The 20503-nt window shown below is 37.8% G+C and overlaps 2 protein-coding genes across 5 annotated transcripts in view; one reads left to right on the top strand and one right to left on the bottom strand.

The window, feature by feature from the left end:
- LOC100882520 (alkaline phosphatase-like) overlaps positions 1–8517 on the bottom strand; it is a 308558-nt gene extending 300041 nt beyond the window's left edge. For both annotated transcript variants that reach the window (XR_013040141.1, XM_076538177.1), the window contains exon 1: positions 7179–8517. Coding sequence is in view for 1 of the 2 variants with exons in the window: in XM_076538177.1 (XP_076394292.1) it covers positions 7179–7269 (91 nt within the window). In the remaining variant the exon portion in view is untranslated. The remainder of the gene's footprint in view (positions 1–7178) is intronic.
- Positions 1–20503, top strand: part of Fstl5 (follistatin-like 5) — a 309162-nt gene that overhangs the window by 188612 nt on the left and 100047 nt on the right. The gene's annotated exons all lie outside the window — the stretch shown is intronic.

The following is a 20503-nucleotide window of genomic DNA, read 5'->3' as shown; positions in this document are numbered from 1 at the left end:
CTTTTTCAATTAAGGGTTCCGGTAATCGTGCTGCGGTTAATCCTGGATATTTTCCTCTTATCAGCATACTTCATACTTCGTTCTTGTGAAGAAAAATTTGAAAAAATGATCAACCTCAATTTTCTCCAAAACATTACATTTTTAATATTCTACATATGTATTAACACTGCATTTATCAAAAAAATATTCAAATTTACAAATATTCGTGATGACCCCGTCAAAAATACTGAAATCAACAAATTTTCAAAGTCGAGAAACGTATTTTGTATTCAAACAGTGTTTGTCTTTATGGGAAAATAATGCTCTTTGATCGTCAAATATTAGATTCGGAAGATTGAACCTCGTGGAGAATTGCAGTTTCCTCGCAATCTTGTGCGGCATGCAACGGGAAACAATGACGAGAAAAAAAGTATTCGCAGATCAAACGTAATCTGGAGAGTAGAATCGAAACGAACGAATGATCAATATTATTTTTCCTGGCCAAGTGTCAAGCTGCGGTTCCACAATACCGTCCGATTGCACTGATAAGCGAACAAAACGATCAGGAACGTATCGCAGAATCGATCGGACCGTGAAATTCCCCAGCTTAAAACGATTCCGCCCATTTAACTTGACCGTACAGATGCGAAAGAATCGCCACAAATCGTATTCGTTACGGCACATTGAGTTAGGGAACGTTCAAAGAAAAAAATCTGAACCGGAAAGAGTCTGGAAAAGTTCAGTTAAAATTCTGTGTGCACAGAACGAAACTGCCGGTGCATACAGAACGTATCGACCTTTAAATTCATTTAAATATTCGATAATTTACGGTTGCGTTATTTATATATTCTTGGAATATGGGATAGATATATTCATAAATGTGGGTGACGTATTTGAGAATTTTATTTTGGAAGGGACACTAATTAATGTTGAGAAGATTATTCGTAGCACTGTGATCATAGGTGGATATGTAGGGATTTGGGGATATGGGGATTCAGGGAGGGAGAAATTTGAAGATATTGAAATCTGAGGATATAGGGATTTGGAAATGTGGGAATTTGGGGGTATAGAGATTTGAGGGTGCAGAAGTTGGGAATATAGGGATTTGGACATACAGAGACTTGAAAATTTGGGAAATTGGGGTCATAGGGATTTGAGGACGTGGAAATTCGAGGATATAGGGATTTGGAAATGTAGGAATTTGGGGGTATAGAGATCTGAGCGTGCAGAAGTTGGGAATATAGGGATTTGGACATACAGAGATTCAGAAATTTGGGAAATTGGGGTCATAGGGATTTGAGGATGTGGAGATTCGAGGATATAGGGATTTGGAAATGTGGGAATTTGGGGGTATAAAGATTTGAGGATGCAGAAGTTGGGAATATAGGGATTTGGACATACAGAGACTTGAAAATTTGGGAAATTGGGGTCATGGGGATTTGAAAATGTGGAGATTCGAGGATATAGAGATTTGGAAATGTGGGAATTTGGGGGTATAGAGATCTGAGCGTGCAGAAGTTGGGAATATAGGGATTTGGGGATACAAAGATCCGGGGATATAGGGATTTGAAAATTTGAGAAATGGAGGTCACAGAGATTTGAGGACGTAGAGATTCGAAGATACTGAGATTTGGAAACAAAGGAATTGGAGGGTAAAGGAATTTGGGAATGTAGGGATTCAGGGAGGTAAAAATAAAAATGTAAGGATTTGCGTAGAAATTCAAGAATAAAGGCCTTGGTGATATAGACATTCAGAAATGTAAATATTTAAAAGTATAGAAATATGGAAATGTAAAAATTTGAACCTACAAGCATCTGAAAATCTAAAAATTTCATAATTTAAAAGCTTTCAAGTTTATACGTATACGTGTCCTTGCCAAAAGTAGCTTAGTCTCGAATGCACTATGTAATTGCAATCTGACGGAAATTTTTAAGTGAATATTACTTAAAAAGGACTGTGACGCATACAGGAAGGAAGAATGAATGATACGCTCGCAATAAACTTAATGGATCGGAGCATCGATTTCAGCTTCGATGCGCACACGATGGTAATCAGTCATGTGGTCAAATAGAGGTACGTGTAACTTTGTTATGAAACTGTAAAGCCATTACCATTTGCATGACGTTATTCGAACGGACACACGTACATACCTATGTACGACGAGGTACATATGCTTTAGTTCGTGCGATACGTCTGATAAAAACTCGGTACTTGTTAGAAATTGTAACTTCAAGCGTGAACAGAATTTGGAACTAGCGTTGTCGCAGAGGCAGAATTCAACCCCGAATTGATTACTGCTCGACAATTTGCCACTTTGACTGCCATTACGAAATTGGATGGACATGGTGAGGCATATAGCTAATAGACCACTGGGAATACCACTGATTCATTATACAATTTAACATATTTGGTATGAGTGTTATGTAGGATGTTATTTGTGTATGGTATTTATATCATTTTTAAAAATTCTGAAGTTCAGAAATTTTGAAACATCGAGAGTTCAATATTTAGTGATATCAAAGACTTCGAAGAGGTGAGGTTTTTAAATCTTGAAATCATTTAGTTCCTTAATTCGGAAGGTCTGAAATTTCGAAATTCTCCGAAGCTCAAAAATTCAAAAATTTTAAAATCTCGACATACTGAAGCTTCCAAAGTTGGAAAATTGCAAAGTTCCAAAAGAGCTGAAATCCCAAAGTTCTCAAATTCAAAAATTCAAGAACTCCAAGTGGCATTCTAAAATTTGGCAATTCTGAAATTCCAAAGTCCCGAAATTTGAGATTGCATAGTTTCGAGCTTGCACATATACATTCGTCAGAAAGGCATCGATAATTGTACTATGTAAATGCAATAAAAATATCTGATAGGTACATCAGAAATATTATTTCGACGAAAAGAAATAACTGCTATGGTTTGTTGTTAAAGGTTTACATTTCCATTGAAAAAAGAGACGAATATAAAAGAAAGCGGGAAATATGGTAAAAAGAATAAAAGTCGATCAACTAACCAATGCAAGGGCCGTCAACCAAGAATTTAATCTTGTCGGGAAATAAAATCGACCGCAGGAAAACGTAGCGGTAATAAAAACTGTTCTATGTAAGAATATAAAAGAAATGAATCAACGATACAATACTCGTCCATTGTGGCGAGGACGTAGGATCCGTGCACCGTATTTATAGTGTGAAAAAGAGCTTTCTGATAAATAGCATTCCTGACAGTATTAAATTGCATTAGACTCGATGTTTTACACGTGACCCGCGATAACTATATAAACGAAATCTAGATTCTCGGACACAGGAAACCACTATTCACTGACAGAGTTCTGAAACTCTGTAGGTTGCTATACGTTAGGTCACAACACGTTATATGACCTCGTATTAACCTCACACGTTGTATGGCCATACGCGAAATCACCACGCGTTAGATTCTTACTCGTTAAATTCCCACGAATCAGATTTTCACGTGTTATATAGCCTCACGTGAAATCACTATGCATTATATCACCTCGCGTTATATAGCCACGCGTGAAATCACCACGCGTTGTATAGGTACGCGTGAAATTACCACGCGTGGTATACCCACGTGTTATATAGCCACGCATGAAATTACTACGCGTGAAATCACCACGCGTTGTATAGGTACGCGTGAAATTACCACGCGTGGTATACCCACGTGTTATATAGCCACGCGTGAAATTACTACGCGTGGAATCACCACGCGTTGTATAGCTACGTGTGAAGTTACCACGCGTGGTATACCCACGTGTTATACAGCCACGCATGAAATTACTACGCGTGAAATCACCACGCGTTGTATAGGTACGCGTGAAATTACCACGCGTGGTATACCCACGTGTTATATAGCCACGCATGAAATTACTACGCGTGGAATCACCACGCGTTGTATAGCTACGCGTGAAATTACCACTCGTGGTATACCCACGTGTTATATAGCCACGCGTGAAATTACTACGCGTGGAGTCACCACGCGTTGTATAGCTACGCTTGAAATTACCACGCGTGGTATACCCACGTGTTATATAGCCACGCGTGAAATTACTACGCGTGGAATCACCACGCGTGGAATCACCACGCGTGAAATTACTACGCGTGGAATCACCACGCGTTGTATAGCTACGCGAGAAATTACCACGCGTGGTATATCCACGTGTTATATAGCCACGCATGAAATTACTACGCGTGAAATCACCACGCGTTATATAGCTACGCGTGAAATTACCACGCGTGGTATATCCACGTGTTATATAGCCACGCATGAAATTACTACGCGTGAAATCACCACGCGTTATATAGCTACGCGTGAAATTACCACGCGTGGTATACCCACGTGTTATATAGCCACGCGTGAAATTACTACGCGTGAAATCACCACGCGTTGTATAGCTACGCGTGAAATTACCACGCGTGGTATACCCACGTGTTATACAGCCACGCGTGAAATTACTACGCGTGGAATCACCACGCGTGGAATCACCACGCGTGAAATTACTACGCGTGGAATCACCACGCGTTGTATAGCTACGCGTGAAATTACCACGCGTGGTATATCCACGTGTTATATAGCCACGCATGAAATTACTACGCGTGAAATCACCACGCGTTATATAGCTACGCGTGAAATTACCACGCGTGGTATATCCACGTGTTATATAGCCACGCATGAAATTACTACGCGTGAAATCACCACGCGTTATATAGCTACGCGTGAAATTACCACGCGTGGTATACCCACGTGTTATATAGCCACGCGTGAAATTACTACGCGTGGAATCACCACGCGTTGTATAGCTACGCGTGAAATTACCACTCGTGGTATACCCACGTGTTTATATAGCCACGCATGAAATTACTACACGTGAAATTACCACTCGTGGTATACCCACGCGTTATATATCCACGCATGAAATTACTACGCGTTATATCACGTCATATTATATGGCCACGCGTGAAATCACCACGCGTTTTATAGCTACGCGTGAGATTACCACGCGTGGTATACCCGCGCGTTATATAACCACACGTAAAATTTCTATGCGTTATATAGCTACACGCAAAATTACTATGCGTTATATAGCCACACGTAAAATTACTACGCGTTACATCACCTCGCGTTATATGGTCACGCATGAAGTCTCAACGCATTGTATAACTATGCGTAATACTACCACGCATAAAGTCATTACGCTTTACGTCAAACGTCAAGACATAACGCGTTGAATTGTCACGCGAGAAATCACTATGCGTTATATCACCACCTGTTAGATCACTCCACGTTCAATTACCCCGCGTTACAGCACCGTGTACTGTATAATTTCATTTTATCTTCTTAAATATGTACGTATCGAAATCATTCAACTTTCATGTAAATTGCTTTTCAATATCATTAACAGCTGTTTAAATATTTGAGTAAATAGAAAATTCGATTTAAACGATTCCCATAAAAAGATTTAATCGATTCTAGTCGACTCGATTAAATCATAATACGCTTTGTGTGAGGTAATTTGATTGAAAATATGCTACGTATTCGTGGCTTAATTAATTCTTTGATAGCGTTTAATACTTTTTATAGAGTCCTAACGTGACAATATTAATTACTTTGCATCGGTGAACGTGACGCGGTTAAATCAAAAGCATTTGTACGATGAAGTGGTAATATAATAGAGAATCGTTTATGAATTTGCAAAATCATAATATCGAATGAGAATCAGATATTAACTGCGTATAATACAGCGATTTATCTGAAATAAATGTTCTCGATACGGATTCAAAATTATCATTATTTCATTAATAAGCTGAAACATCTTACAGAGAATCGAACGATCGTTTCACGTTCTCGTACTCGTTTTTCTCGATTCAGGTACGAAATTTATCGAAAATTCATTAAGTGTATTCTGAAACTGTTATTTTATTTCTGCTATTTATTCAATACTTAAATTAATTCATGTATTCTTTGACTACATTTAAAATTTCAATATTTTCCCGCCCCTTTAACGAGACTCTAACGCATGATAATATTATAAGTCTACAAGTACTTGTATATCGTAAAGAGAGCAACGTACGAGAATTTACACGTACTTTACCATATACCAATCAAATTTCGTTACTTCGAAATTTCCATTTTTCTCTTCGCAAATACAGAGTCGAAGCAGCATGTATTTTTCAGTGGAAAAAGTTCCACGAGGAAATTGTTTGATGAGTTACGATTGAAAATGCGCACCGGCGCACCGGTGTGTCTCATTTTGCCAAAAAATGAACACACGAGTCTCGCACGTGTTCAATTATTGACCAACGAACTAAAATAGGTATTTATGGGCCGACTGTTTTCACTCGACTAAACTTCTACTGTCCGTTCCCAATTGCTTTCCATGTCGAAGCTCACCCTACTTTTTTACTACCACCTATATTGTAATTGTATGCGTGCACAATACTATCGACGGTTCGGTTCAAACAATTGTACGAACAACTTCAGACAAATTACGTTTCGACGAAAGTAATACGAGGCTATGTTTCATTGAACCCGAAAGAATGCGCGAAACTTCTCTACCGGAACAGAAAAAATATTAGACTCGGTTTCTTTTATCGATATTCTCGTATACTGCACATGTTTCACACGATGCAATTACCTGACAAACTACGTGCACATAAATTAAAATTCGAAACTAATCATACACTTCAACAACTGCAGTTTTAAAGATACACTTTATTTTCATCGAGATGAATATCAATTAATTTACCGATATCATGAACAGACACGTGTTACACGTAGCATAACCGCGGCTAATTATAAAAACCGATTTTCTGACCGCTGTTGAACACAGGTGCGTTATTCAAATAGCATCAATCGACCCGAATAAATAACCAAAGAAAAATCGGAATGATGTATCAGAAATTTTGAACAAAAGTTAGAAACTTTTTATGGAAAATACATGAGATGTTCGACCTCGCTCGAGTTAGCGTATTTCTATAATTAAAGAATAATAAGATATCTATTAAACTATGATGTTATTGACGGTACTAGAGATATGATTTCTTACATAACGTTACAAATTGGGAGAAATATTTTTGTGTGAGATTATTGAATGGTCGATAGTTTGACAGAGAAACACGACGAAAGAACTAACATTACTTGAAGCCAGGAGTGTTCGCCGTTACCAAAGATAAGATGCATGAATTATTATTACCTTGCTCACCGGCTCGCACGAGAACTATCTCATGAATCGTCAGCAGGACGACGGTAAGCCCGAGCATAGTGTACCGTAGATAGCGCCACATCTCCGAAGACGAGAAGGGCCAGTCCCTACGTGCTGTCTGGATGGCCCTTCATTCTCTTTCTCAACGGATATTCCGATGCCAAGTGAACGTCTGCCGAAGAAGAAGCGGCTCGTTGATTACACAAAGTTCCTCCGACTTCTAGTCGTATATTTGCACGTAAATGCCACTCGAACGGGCAAACGTAGGTATTTTCGAGCCCTCCAGTGTGCCGACGCGAAACGATTTCACGACAGAATGATTCGTTTTTAATTCGTCCAAACAGATTTTAAACACTGATTTAATTCCGGTCCACTTCGCAGCAAACTAGTTGGACCCGGGGAATTGAACATCTTGAGCACTGACCACCGAAGAATCTTTCCATCGATTCGATAAAAGATTATCTCGATCAATCCGGTTTGTACGATTGTTCACTGGCAACACTATCGATCGATAACAATCACCGGAATGAACAGTCGTTTCTGATCAATCTTACAGGCTGCCAATCACACGGTTATTCACTCGTAACCAGTTCTCGATCCTCGTACCACAAGTCACGAAATTCCATCGTCGGTTCATTTATCACTGCCGTTCGAAATTAATTTCAACGTAATACGCGTAAAACAGGCGGGGAAATTTTTCTGTGGCGTTAATGGCAACGTGTTTCAAAGGATCAAAAGGGTGCTCCCAACCCGCAGGCGGCAGCAATCAGAGCCCGTATTTACCTAAAATCCGAGCATCGACGGAAAGTCGCGTTTAATCAAACATCCGACACTCATGAATGTACCTTTGCAGTTGACGCGTTCTCACCAGGTGTACGCGACGGTGACCGGCTGAAAATTGCGGGAAACCTCACGAGATTGAATGGACCGTTAACAAATTGTCGCGCACGCGGTTGTATTTCGAGCGTTCGCAGTGTATCGCGATCGATCGAACTGACCGCACGAGAAACGATTTTTATCGAACCTTGACACGTGACACAACGTACGTAAACCCGGGAACTAACACTGTAAACACTTGTCACTTTTCCGTTCTTTCAATGAAAACAACTGCGAGCGATCACAGAAGGGATCAGTGTAGATGAACGCGAGACCGCGTGGAGAAGAGATAAACAGCGGGGTGAGATCGGCGCGCGCGTGACAACGGCGAGGAGTCGCGCGAACGAATGCAAGTGCATCGGAACCAGAATTTCGGTAAACTAGGGGGTCGTTTCTTGAAAACGCGGAGAGCCGAGCAGAGACGAGGGTAGCCGTGCGAACCCGAATGAACGGATCATGCGACTCACAGCTGCCGTTAGGCGCCTCTATCCACCCACCCTCCTATCCCGTCGCGAAAACGCCTGTCCGGTTGCGCCGTGGCACACTGATGACTGCCACACTCATACGCGACTACCGTCACACCATCTACCCACCTTACCACCTATCTATCGTGCGACAAACACCGGTTATCTTCTTTTCTCCTCCTGGTTTGCAGCTGACATCAAAGGAACTTTTGTTCAACAATTAGTAACACTTCGCTACAATTAGTAATGCCACCCACATTGCCCCTACTGATGTATCTGCTCGATTCATTACGTCTATGACCTCGAGGTCAGCCAAGCGTGAGATGGGCATGAAGAATGTATTTCTGTAAAAAAAGAATAGGAATTACCTTAACTAATTTTGGAGTTAAACTCGCACCTTAAGTCCAACATAACTCTGTTAATCAAGTTCTGTTAAATTATAGTATTTCAAATGTAGTTTTGAATCTGACCTGATCTAACTCTGACTGGACGAACCTGACCGAACCAAACCAAACCGTGACTAAATCTTGATCAAACCGAACCCTATTCTGACCGAACCCTCATCAAACTCTGATCTAATTCGAACATAATATTGACAATCCCAACGTAACCCTAATGTAACCTTAATCTAAAGCTTAATTCCAGCCGTAGTTTAACCTTGTCCTTAATCCACTCATAACGTTACCCTGAACGCTTCCTCAACCTTATTTAGGGTAATTAATTTCGAATGTGTGGGAGAACGAAAACGTGTCCCTCGGTTAATCAATCATGCTTAGTGCATGAATTATTCCGTCGCTCGAAAGAGTTATATTTTTCGGATCCACGGATAAAAGCTTCAAAAATATTTCGGCGTTTTGTAAATAAAAATTGGACGAATGGATGACGGTGTAAGTGAAATCCCATTAAAATTGGGATAGAAACAAGTTCTGTCAACAGGTATTCAGTTGAGCGGATCAACGCTAGAAACTTTTTACGATTTTCATGTTGAACCTGACAACGAGTATCGTAAATCAAAATAAATCTAAAACACTGTTGATATCGTTCTTCTTTCGTTACAGCTTGATTTGCGTTTCTGTTAAACTGAAGTGAACAAACCGTACGCGTAACTGCCACGCTTCATCGACCTCGTTCAATGAGCCGCACACCTGATCATGAATACAAGTCGAAAACTGTAATGCGTACTCTGTTTTAAATGTTTTCTGATTTATCTGCTATTTTACTCGTCTGCTTGTATTATCTGCTCGTCACATCACTATACGCGCGAGCAATCGAATTAAACTATCGTTTAAAAAATATGTTTTGAAAAAGAAATATGAATGTTCATCGATAGAATGCTCACCCTTGATTGACACTGTGAATAAATTCAAGTCAGAACCTTCGAACGGATATTGATCCGTCAATTTTTAAATAAAAGTTCGTCAGACGTCGAATAATTTTGTAATAAAAAATTAAGGTGAGGTAAGCAGATAAGAGTGGTATAATTCTTAGACGTTAAATGCCAAAATTCTTACGTTTCAAACTTTTGAGATTCTGAAATTGCTGCACCCCTAAGTTTCCAAATTCTCAAGCCCCCGAATTTCTAAATTTCTAACTTCTGGAAGTTCTAAATTAATAAATCCCAATATTCCTAAATTCTCGAAGTCCCAAATTACTAAACCCTAGAATTCCTAAATCTCCAAACTCTCATATACCCTAATTTCTGCATCCCTAAATATCTAAATCCCTATTTTTTCAGGTCCCCAAATTTCTAACGCTCCAACTTCTCAAAGTTCCAAATTACCAAATGCCAAAGTTTCTAAATTCTCGAAATTCCAACGTCTCAGAATTTCGAGATTTCCAAATTGCTGCTCCCCTAAATTTCCAAATCCTCAAGCCCCCAAATTTCTAATTCCCCAACTTTTCAAAGTGCCAATTTGATAAATCCCAATATTCCTAAATTCCCAACTTCTCAAAGTCCCAAATTGATAAATCCCAATATTCCTAAATTCCCAAACTCCCATATACCCTAATTTCTGCATCCCCAAATATCTAAACCCGCCAATTCATAAATCCCTAAAATTGTCCCAGTCCATTAGGAACGTGAACTTGTGACCAAACAGAACCATGTCAATCCGCAAGAAATATCCGGTGCTAAATTTAACTCGACTAAATTGCATCCGGTGTATGAGCGAAATTATTCCTTTTTCTGTTTATAAATAACTCGAGTCGAGCATTCCCTGCTCTAAATATGAATCTGCTAAATCGAGTTCATTCATAAAATAATGATTTTGATTGAAATGTTAAATTTCGTCTCGAAGCGTTTATGAAGTTCAACGAATTAAGCTCTCGATTAATCGATCGAGTTAAGCGAAAGTTAATGTATGCATATTATAACATTTATAGAACAGTTATTTTCTTTCTATCGATCGTGTATAAGGATTTCAGATAACGTTCGACGCTATCAGGAATTGTGAACATTTTTTCGGTGGGGTTTCAAAATTATGCAGTGCCAATCACATAAATTATTCATTTTATAAATATCCATACTCGCATGATATATTTATAGCTTTTATATTCGTAATAAATCTTTCTGTATTTTTAACGTATCATCATGGCTGAGATAATTTAAAAATTGATTAAAAATTATTATTACTGTCACTTTTGATAGAGTGGATTTAGTGAAACATCCTTCTAGTTAAGTAGAAAATGAAATTAATCCCCTTGTTATTTGTACAATAAAAATAACCAAATGTCAAATTTGCCCAAACGTCAAATAATATTTATTTATTACATGTTAGATTACAAAAAAGAGAGGAAAGTGTGCGTTACAAAAAGATTTTATACATTACAAATAAAAATCAGTTAACACTTGGTCGTCGAATGTTACAAGCATTAGTAATTGCAGATGTACATTGTTCCATTGTTATACATATGTAACACGTTCTATTTGTAAAGTATTTTACGAAACAGGCCTGTAAAATTTAACGTGAATTCATGAATTTTGTGGAATCAATGAAAATGAAACGAGAGAAGATAGAAAGGGACATAACCCGTGCAACTGTGATATGTTTACACGCGTGCAATTGTAATGGACGGCGTGCCATATCCGCTGATATTTTATTGCATTAATTCTGTGCAGCAACCATGCATCATATCGCCAGCTATCAGACTGTACGTCCTGTATCAGACTGCAGTTTTGTCACATAAATTTTATGTTGAATTTACGATCTGCACTTCAGGTTCAAGAGAACCGTCTACCAATGAAACGAGTAACATTATTGTAGCAATTTAATTAATTACTATTACCTTTTTATTACATTGATCGCGAGACATCTAATTTATGAATTTGGGGGTTTGAGATATTTGGACGCAGCCATTGGGGAATATGGGAGTTTGGAGATTTAGAAATTCTAGGGTTTAGTAATTTGGGACTTTGAGAATTCGGGAATTTAGGAATATTGGGATTTATTAATTTGGAACTTCCAGAAGTTAGAAATTTAGAAATTTGGGGGCTTGAGGATTTGGAAATTTAGGGGTGCAGCAATTTGGGAATCTCGAAATTTTGAGACGTTGGAATTTTGGGAATTTAGAAACTTTGGCATTTGGTAATTTGGAACTTTGAGAAGTTGGAGAGTTACAAATTTGGGGACCTGAAAAAATGGGGATTTAGATATTTGGGGATGCAGCAATTGGGGAATATGGAAGTTTGGAGATTTAGGAATTTTTGGATTTAGTATTTTGGGTCTTTGAGAAGTTGGGAATTTAGGAATATTAAAATTTATTAAATTGGAATTTTGAGAAGTTGGGAATTTAGAAATTTGGGGACTTGAGAAGTTGAGGATTTGGAAATATAGGAATGCAGCAATTTGGGAATTTAGAAATTTGAATCGTTGAGAAATTAGAACCTAGAATTTTGATAATTTGAAACTTTGGAAAATTGTATATTTGTGCATATGGAATTTGTACAATTCGGTTCTTTAAGAATATTAAACTTTTCTATAAACCTGACACATAAAAATGCTATTATATCATGCATTCTACGCTACATATATCACGTCTATAATATATCACACATTCTACCATATTAATATAATATTGATATAATGTGTAATGCATAATATAACGTAATCCAATATTAGAACAAGTACAACAGTTTCTCTCAATGAAGCATCATCCAACATGTTCCGCAAATGTTTATTAATTATGTGTGAGAATTCGTAACAATACGCCATGTTTGTTAACCATAAATAATAGTTTGAAAGGAGCAACGTTCGCTTGTAATACGTTATTCGTTTCAGCCACTTAACCAGTATTACGGTATTATCCGCCATCAAATTATAGCCTGCATTCGCAGGATTTATTACCTCGTTTGTTTCTCGACAAAAACTCGTGTCTAAGGGGCAAATCCACCCTGAGAGTACCATCTCTACCTTCTTAACAGAACATTACAGAGAGAACTTGTTTCTCCCCAAATATGTTTTTGACGATTTATACGCTTTCCACCGTATTTTCCTAATATATGACCCCTCGTTTTAACCGCCTTTTGTTGAAACTTTTGTTATCAAATACATTATGTAATTATACATTATATAATAAATAAATATACATTAACATAACAAGTAAAAATACATTATATAAATATATTAATTTGTACAAATTAATTGAACATACAATAACCCATTTAAATTTCACTTTGAGTGAATGAAAATATATAGTGTATTTCACTTAAACGAGACATTAAAATCTTTACTGCTAAAAATGATAAAAATTGCTTGAAAATAAAATTGTAGGGTTTAAGGGTATTTCGAAAATAATATAACTTAACCTATTTGAAGAATATACATTTATAATGAACATATACAGTGTATTTCACTTAAACAAAACATTCAAGTTTTCACAACTAAAAAAAAATAAAAATTGCTCAAAAATAAAAATGGCAGGATCTGAAGTTATATAAAAAATATTGAAATTGAATCTGATTAAAGAATACACATTTAAAATTGAACATATACAACGTAGTTCACTCATATGGTACATTAAAATTTTCACTACTAAAAAAGATAAAAATTGCTCAAAAATAAAAATGGTAGGATCTAAAGTTATATAAAAAATATTGAAACTGAATCTGATAAAAGCACACACATTTAAAATTGAACATATACAGCGTAGTTCACTCATATGGTACATCAAAATTTTGACTACTAAAAAAGATAAAAATTGCACGTTCTAAAAATGTACAGAAAATCATGAAACTGAATTTGTTTGATGGTTAGAGATTTTAAAATGAAAATATACAGTGTATTTCACTGAAACGTGACGTTAAAATTTTTACAGCCAAAAGAGCAAGACCTGCTTAAAAATAAAAGGTACGTCGAAAATAATAAAAGAGAATCTCTTTGAAGGATATGCATTTAATATATATTTTCGTGTACGTGCTAAATGAGCAGCAGCATACTTCGTACTTCATACGCATGCGTACCACGTATATTATTACCACAGAAGATTAAGAACCAAAATTAACTTGCAAACGCAAGTTAGTTTCATGCATGTTTCATGGCCGGAATAGAATTAAAATTCTTCATTCTACCGTTTCGCGTTCCTCGAAATTAGCCGGGTATCTTGCCATAAGGGGTTTGCCCGCCGTTGGGGCCTAAAATACACTACCGTCCATAAGTATCCGGACACAAGCGAAATATGCATTCGCGTTGCATGAAAGTTATTCAAGTATCTGCAACAGTAACTAAAATCGATTTTTTTTCTGCGAAAGTCAGAATACTGGAACGTTTTTCGATTGATAATTCTCGTTTGGAACTCATATCTCGATGGAAAAGAAGCTACAGACGAACTAAACCGAAACTGTCGAGTGCATTGCGTTACCTCCATTCTTATCTCCATTGAGGGAACCTAAACATCTACCAACAGTTTACAAACACTTGAAACATATCGAAGAACCCTCTGAATACGTTCTGCACCATAGAAATGAAACACAGTAGAAATTAAAATTTTTTTTAGAATCGAAAGCGTTTCATTAGATTCACAAATTTGGACTTTGTACTTCTGGACATGAATTTTACTTTCACACACTCATTGTATAATTTGTACTTAAAAATTAATTCTATTACGTTATGACACCTCAAAAAAGATAATAATAATTATTACAAATGATATGATAACCCTAAATACCTTTCGTACAAAGTTCAACTATGTTTTATGTAACGAAACCAAGTGTGCGGATACTTATGGACGGTAGTGTACGTGTACAACTCCTACTCTTCCGCTGAAATATTCAAATAAATGAGTAACGCCTTTTAAAGCTTTTATGCATATTCTTACACATATTTAATAGATATTTAAGAATTTATACATATTTAAGGTATTTGTACATATTTTGAAATACTTGAAGTACATATTTTGTGAAAAAATTTAATTATGCGAAAACAAAAATAGAGTGAAAGCATTTGACCTTCACTGTTTGCAGTTAAATAAAATCGTTTTAATCGTTAAACCTAATTTTCTTTTTTAGAAGCTGAATTTTTTATTAATTTCTTAATTTTCGTCTTTCACCTTGTTTACGGTAAATTATGTGAATGGATTCTATGGCGAATTCGTAGGAACACTCGAAGCTCATTTATTCATAGACGACTACCTTCTTCAGAACCTATCGATATCTCGATGGCGGAATCATAAAAATTAACATGCATATTTGCTGTCGCTGTTGTAAAAGTGGAGTGTACTCGAACATCATTACACACGATCGAGAGGTTTGATCTATGCTCAGAAACGAATGAGGACTCCTCTCGTTTCATGCCTTTTCACCAGCAGAACTTCAACTATCGAACAAAAGTTGGAGAACGACTAGCGTTTGGTAGATCGGCTTTAAATCAGATTACGAATATTGACGTTGCTAACAAGCAGTGACAGGCTTGGTCCCCTAAAATAGAGATTACATCCCCTTACCCTTCGTCTCTTGCTTTAAGTAGCCTTAGGTACCTAGGACATGGAATACCTGTATGTCGCGTTGGAAATTTAGACGTTTCTCAATTATTTGTTTCAGTCATTTTTCAATTATATATTTTAGTTTTTTAAAAATGTAGGAATTCATAGATTCTGAACCTGGTTTTCAAACTCCCTAATTCCCTGGTTTCCAAATTCGCAAAATCCATAGTTTCAAAATTCCCAAGTTCCCTAGTTTCCAAATTCCCAAATCTTCTAGTTTCCAAATTCCCAAATTCCCAAGTCCTCTAGTTTCCAAATTCCCAAATCCCCTAGTTTCCAAATTCCCAAATCCCCTAGTTTCCAAATTCCCAAATTCTCCAATTCCCAAATTCTCCAATTCCCCAATTCCCAAATTCTCCAATTCCCTACTTTCCAAATTTCCAAATCCCCTAGTTTCCAAATTCCCAAATTCCCTAGTTTCCAAATTCCCAAATCCTCTAGTTCCAAATTCCCGAATTCCCAAATTCCCAAATTCCCCAATTCCCTAGTTTCCAAATTCCCAAATTCCCAAATCTTCTAGTTTCCAAATTCCCAAATTCCCAAGTCCTCTAGTTTCCAAATTCCCCAATTCCCTAGTTTCCAAATTCCCAAATCCCCTAGTTTCCAAATTCCCAAATTCTCCAATTCCCCAATTCCCTACTTTCCAAATTTCCAAATCCCCTAGTTTCCAAATTCCCAAATTCCCTAGTTTCCAAATTCCCAAATCCTCTAGTTCCAAATTCCCAAATTCCCCAATTCCCTAGTTTCCAAATTCCCAAATTCCCTAATTTCCAAATTCCCAAATCCCCTAGTTTCCAAATTCCCAAATTCCCAAATCCCTAACTTCCAAATTCCCCAAATCCCCAAGTCCCAAAATTGCCCACCACAAAAATGTCCAAACACTTCTCAAACTCCCTTGATACACTCTCACATAACATTGACCCAGTGATCCCTATCAAATATTAAAAATCCTCAGACACTCTATCGAAATACCTGAGCGAACTACCAAAATAATCAAACTAATTAATCCTAATCAATCCTAATATCCAAACATACCAGATAAATCAACCCAGTTACATCCTGCAAGATCCTGTGATCGACTTTCAGCAAAAATCCGTCGCAGCATGCAAGGTTCGTTTAAAACGCGTTCTAAACTCGACACGATCGAACGTTTAGAATCGGTCGGTTCGCGTTAGTATCGATGAACGCGTTATAAATTTTGACGGCTAGTCGACAGGAAGACCGTCGAACGTACGAGGTAAGGGTTGCAAGCAAAGCCCGATGCTATCGACATCGATATATTGTTAAAGGCCTGTTTGAATATTCGATGCTAGAATGCGTGTTTTGTTCTCGATGTGTAGCCATTCCTGTCGAGAGCTCGCCGTGACAGCTGATTCTGGCTGGCACGTTTAAAACCGTACTCACCGATCCGCAAGTTAATTTCGAAGTCTGATTCCCTGATGTATCGATGTATCAATACCGTAACTTCACCGATAGATACTTGTTAAACTAGAAACTACGCTTCTTCTTCCGCGTTCGAGGATAGCTTTCTGCAGCAGAAAACTTGATTTGTTTCAATTGATTTCGAACTTCAATTACGCTTACTTTTATTTATTGAACATTCGCTTCGTGTTATTCCGTTAGACACGTATTGATTGGTCAATTGTATTGGACGATTTGAAATATTCTTGTGTGGCGGAGGTACTGGGTGTTTCGCAATTAGTGTCACTGAAATGGTCTCTGGAAGTTATGGAGAGGAAATTGGGAATTTCGAGGTATGCACGTTTGGAAATTTAGAAATTTAGGGATTTTGAAATTGGAAGAGATATGGGGGAATTTAGTTATTTGGAGAAATTACAAGTTTTGGGAAGCAGGTATTTGGAAATTTGGAAGTTTCCAAACCAATTTGGGGAATCTAAAAGTTTCAGAGAGTAGAAAATTGGGAATTTGAAAAATTAGAAATTTGGGAATTTTAGGAATTTTAAAATTGGAAGAGATATGGGGGTATTTAGTTATTTGGAGAAATTACAAGTTTTGGGAAGTAGGTATTTGGAAATTTGGAAGTTTCCAAACCAATTTGGGGAATCTAAAAGTTTCAGAGAGTAGAAAATTGGGAATTTGAAAAATTAGAAATTTGGGAATTTTAGGAATTTTAAAATTGGAAGAGATATGGGGGTATTTAGTTATTTGGAGAAATTACAAGTTTTGGGAAGTAGGTATTTGGAAATTTGGAAGTTTCCAAACCAATTTGGGGAATCTAAAAGTTTCAGAGAGTAGAAAATTGGGAATTTGAAAAATTAGAAATTTGGGAATTTTAGGAATTTTAAAATTGGAAGAGATATGGGGGTATTTAGTTATTTGGAGAAATTACAAGTTTTGGGAAGTAGGTATTTGGAAATTTGAGGGTTTCCAATCTAAGCAATTTGGGGAATTTAAAAATTTCAGAAAGTAGAAAATTGGGGATTTGGAAGGTAGGAAATGGGGAATTTGAAAAATTAGAAATTTGTAGATTTTGGAAATTTTAAAATTAGACGAGATATGGAGGAATTTAGGGAGTTGGAAACTGAGAAATTTGGGGGATTTGTAAGTTTTAGAATCGATAATTACTTGACTTAATCGATAATTACAATTTGTCATAACACTAATACCTTCCACACCACAAACTGAAGATGAAAATCAAACCCAGATAAAATGGGAGCCCGGACTTAATGCATCCATCTTGAAAGATACATTACAAAGATTTAAATGTTTCTTGAAAGTTTGTTTTGGACCATTATCCCGAATCGTTGGGCATCGCGACGACCAAATACGTCGTATAGTTAATTAATCAGACGGTATCACTGTCTGCCCCCATAGAGTCCAGTTTCCAATGTTTTTGTGGAACTGGAACGCAAATCTGTTTCTGACTTGCATTTGTCATTCTGACCCGTATACGTATTTGCACCAGCGCCATTGGAAACTTTCCTTGAACGACTTTTTGATTAATCATCGAACTTGAAGCCGGCATGTTTGCTTCAAGCTTGCTGCAATACTTATATTGTACGCTTTACTGAACCACTTCTTTCGTCTTAGAGTAACCATTGTGGATGGGTACATTTATGTAGGATATGAGTGCGAAGAGAGAAAAACAAAAATATATTAAACAAGAAAATTAAGAATTGATTTGAAAACATTCGAAAAAGAACAAGAATTCCGATATTTAATTCCTACTGTCCAAAACTTTCAGACGTCCCAAACTCACCTTCCGAATCCCCAAATTCCTCCGTAAAAATTTGGTTAAATTTCTAAAAATCCTATTATCCCTAAGTTTCTGTACGTGGGTCTCCAAATTCCCAGGATTGCAAGGTAAAAATATATGACACGTTGGTAGCTAAATGTGTTAATAGGGTCCGAGGATTAACATAAATTTATCCCCGCGCGGGGTAAGTGACGTTCCCAATTCCGGCAAGCATCCGTGTTTCCGGTTGGAAAGTGGCGTTATCAAGGTGCACGGTTGCTTGGTTGCTCGGCAAATCCCAGAGAAACCGAGAGATTCGCGAATATTTTCTTTTTGGTAGCCGTTGACGAGCTGACAAGAAAAGAGGAGAGCGTGGAATCTCGACTAACGAGGAAAATCGGGGCCACGAAATACGGACCGAGCACAAATAGAGAACGCTCGGTACATTTCGAATGCTTCGGCATCTGGTTTGATCTGTCTCTCGGCATATCCGGTGTAACTCGTAAGAATGAAGTGCCACTGCTCGCCAGCCGGAAACGAATGCAGAATCCGCAAACTGCATGCTGCTCGGAATGATGAATGAAACGTTACTGTGGCAACGGGAAGAAAGGCCAACCAGCTATGGTTGTTCCAATCGCACAAGACGTTTCGTAATCATCTGATTGCTCTCGAAAGCATATCGAACGATTTCGAGCGAAAAATTAAACTTTGAATGGATACCCAGGCATGCATGTACGAGGTCTGTCCCAAAAGTATCCGACCTTCTTTAATTTCTTCGCACCTGACAATTTTAGCGTCATTTGCCGGGTGTGAGTATCAACTGCAAAGCTCTACGAACTCCCATGATATCGCAGTTTTCGTCGGGACGCCTTAGTTCATGTGCAACGTGCATTTGTTTACGAAGCGTTTTTTACGTTCGTCGCATTCTGCTATTGTGAAAAATAAGGGAAGGATCGAAGCAACGAATTTGCATCAAATTTTCCTTAAAACTCGAAAAGAGTTGTGCGGAAACTATCGATATGATGAAGAAGGCATTTGGGGATGAGTATATGAGCAACGCGCAAATCAAAGAGTGGTATAAGCGGTTCAAAGATGGCCGCACATCTGTTGATAGTAACCCACGCTCTGGGCGGCCTTCCACGACAACAAGACCTAATAATATCGAACGTGTGCGACTTGCGATCAACGAAAATCGTCAATTGACTGTGCGAGAACTAGAATGTGATCTTGGAATACAGAAAACTAGTTTTGGCTTCAATTTTGGTCAAGCGGTGATTGGCTTCTTCATCACGATAACGCGCCAGCGCATGCATCAACTCTTGTGCAGCAATATTTGACGAAGCACAAAGGCATACAGCTCCGTCAGCCTCCGTACAGTCCTGATGTAGCTTCCTGCGATTTTTGGTTGTTTCCAAGATTGAAAATGCCACTGAAAGGACACCGATTCGACGATAAAGAAACGGTTGAAGCTAATACGACAAAAGCTCTAAAGGCTATTTCGAAAAACGAGTTCCAGGACAGTTTCCATAAGTGAAAAGGTCGTTGGCAGAGTATTCTACAATCAAATGGGGACTACTTCGAAGGATGCCACCAGCCTGATGACGCAGGATAACATCAGCAGGGAAATATGAAGGAAGGTCGGATACTTTTGGGACAGACCTCGTACGTTTATTTGACGAACTACGCTGGAAGTATCGGACGCGTTTGTGCAGCTAGGTAAATGTACCCTTTGGCGACGACGGCTTCATTAATTTTTATAACGAAAAATTGTGTGGAAAGAGGATACTGTGAGTGCCATCTAGAAT

This window comes from Megachile rotundata, chromosome 1 (genome assembly GCF_050947335.1).
Source record: "Megachile rotundata isolate GNS110a chromosome 1, iyMegRotu1, whole genome shotgun sequence".
Classification (NCBI taxonomy): Eukaryota; Metazoa; Arthropoda; class Insecta; order Hymenoptera; family Megachilidae; genus Megachile; species Megachile rotundata.
The sequence above is the reverse complement of the archived record's forward strand: the minus strand, read 5'-3'. Positions and strand labels throughout refer to the sequence as shown.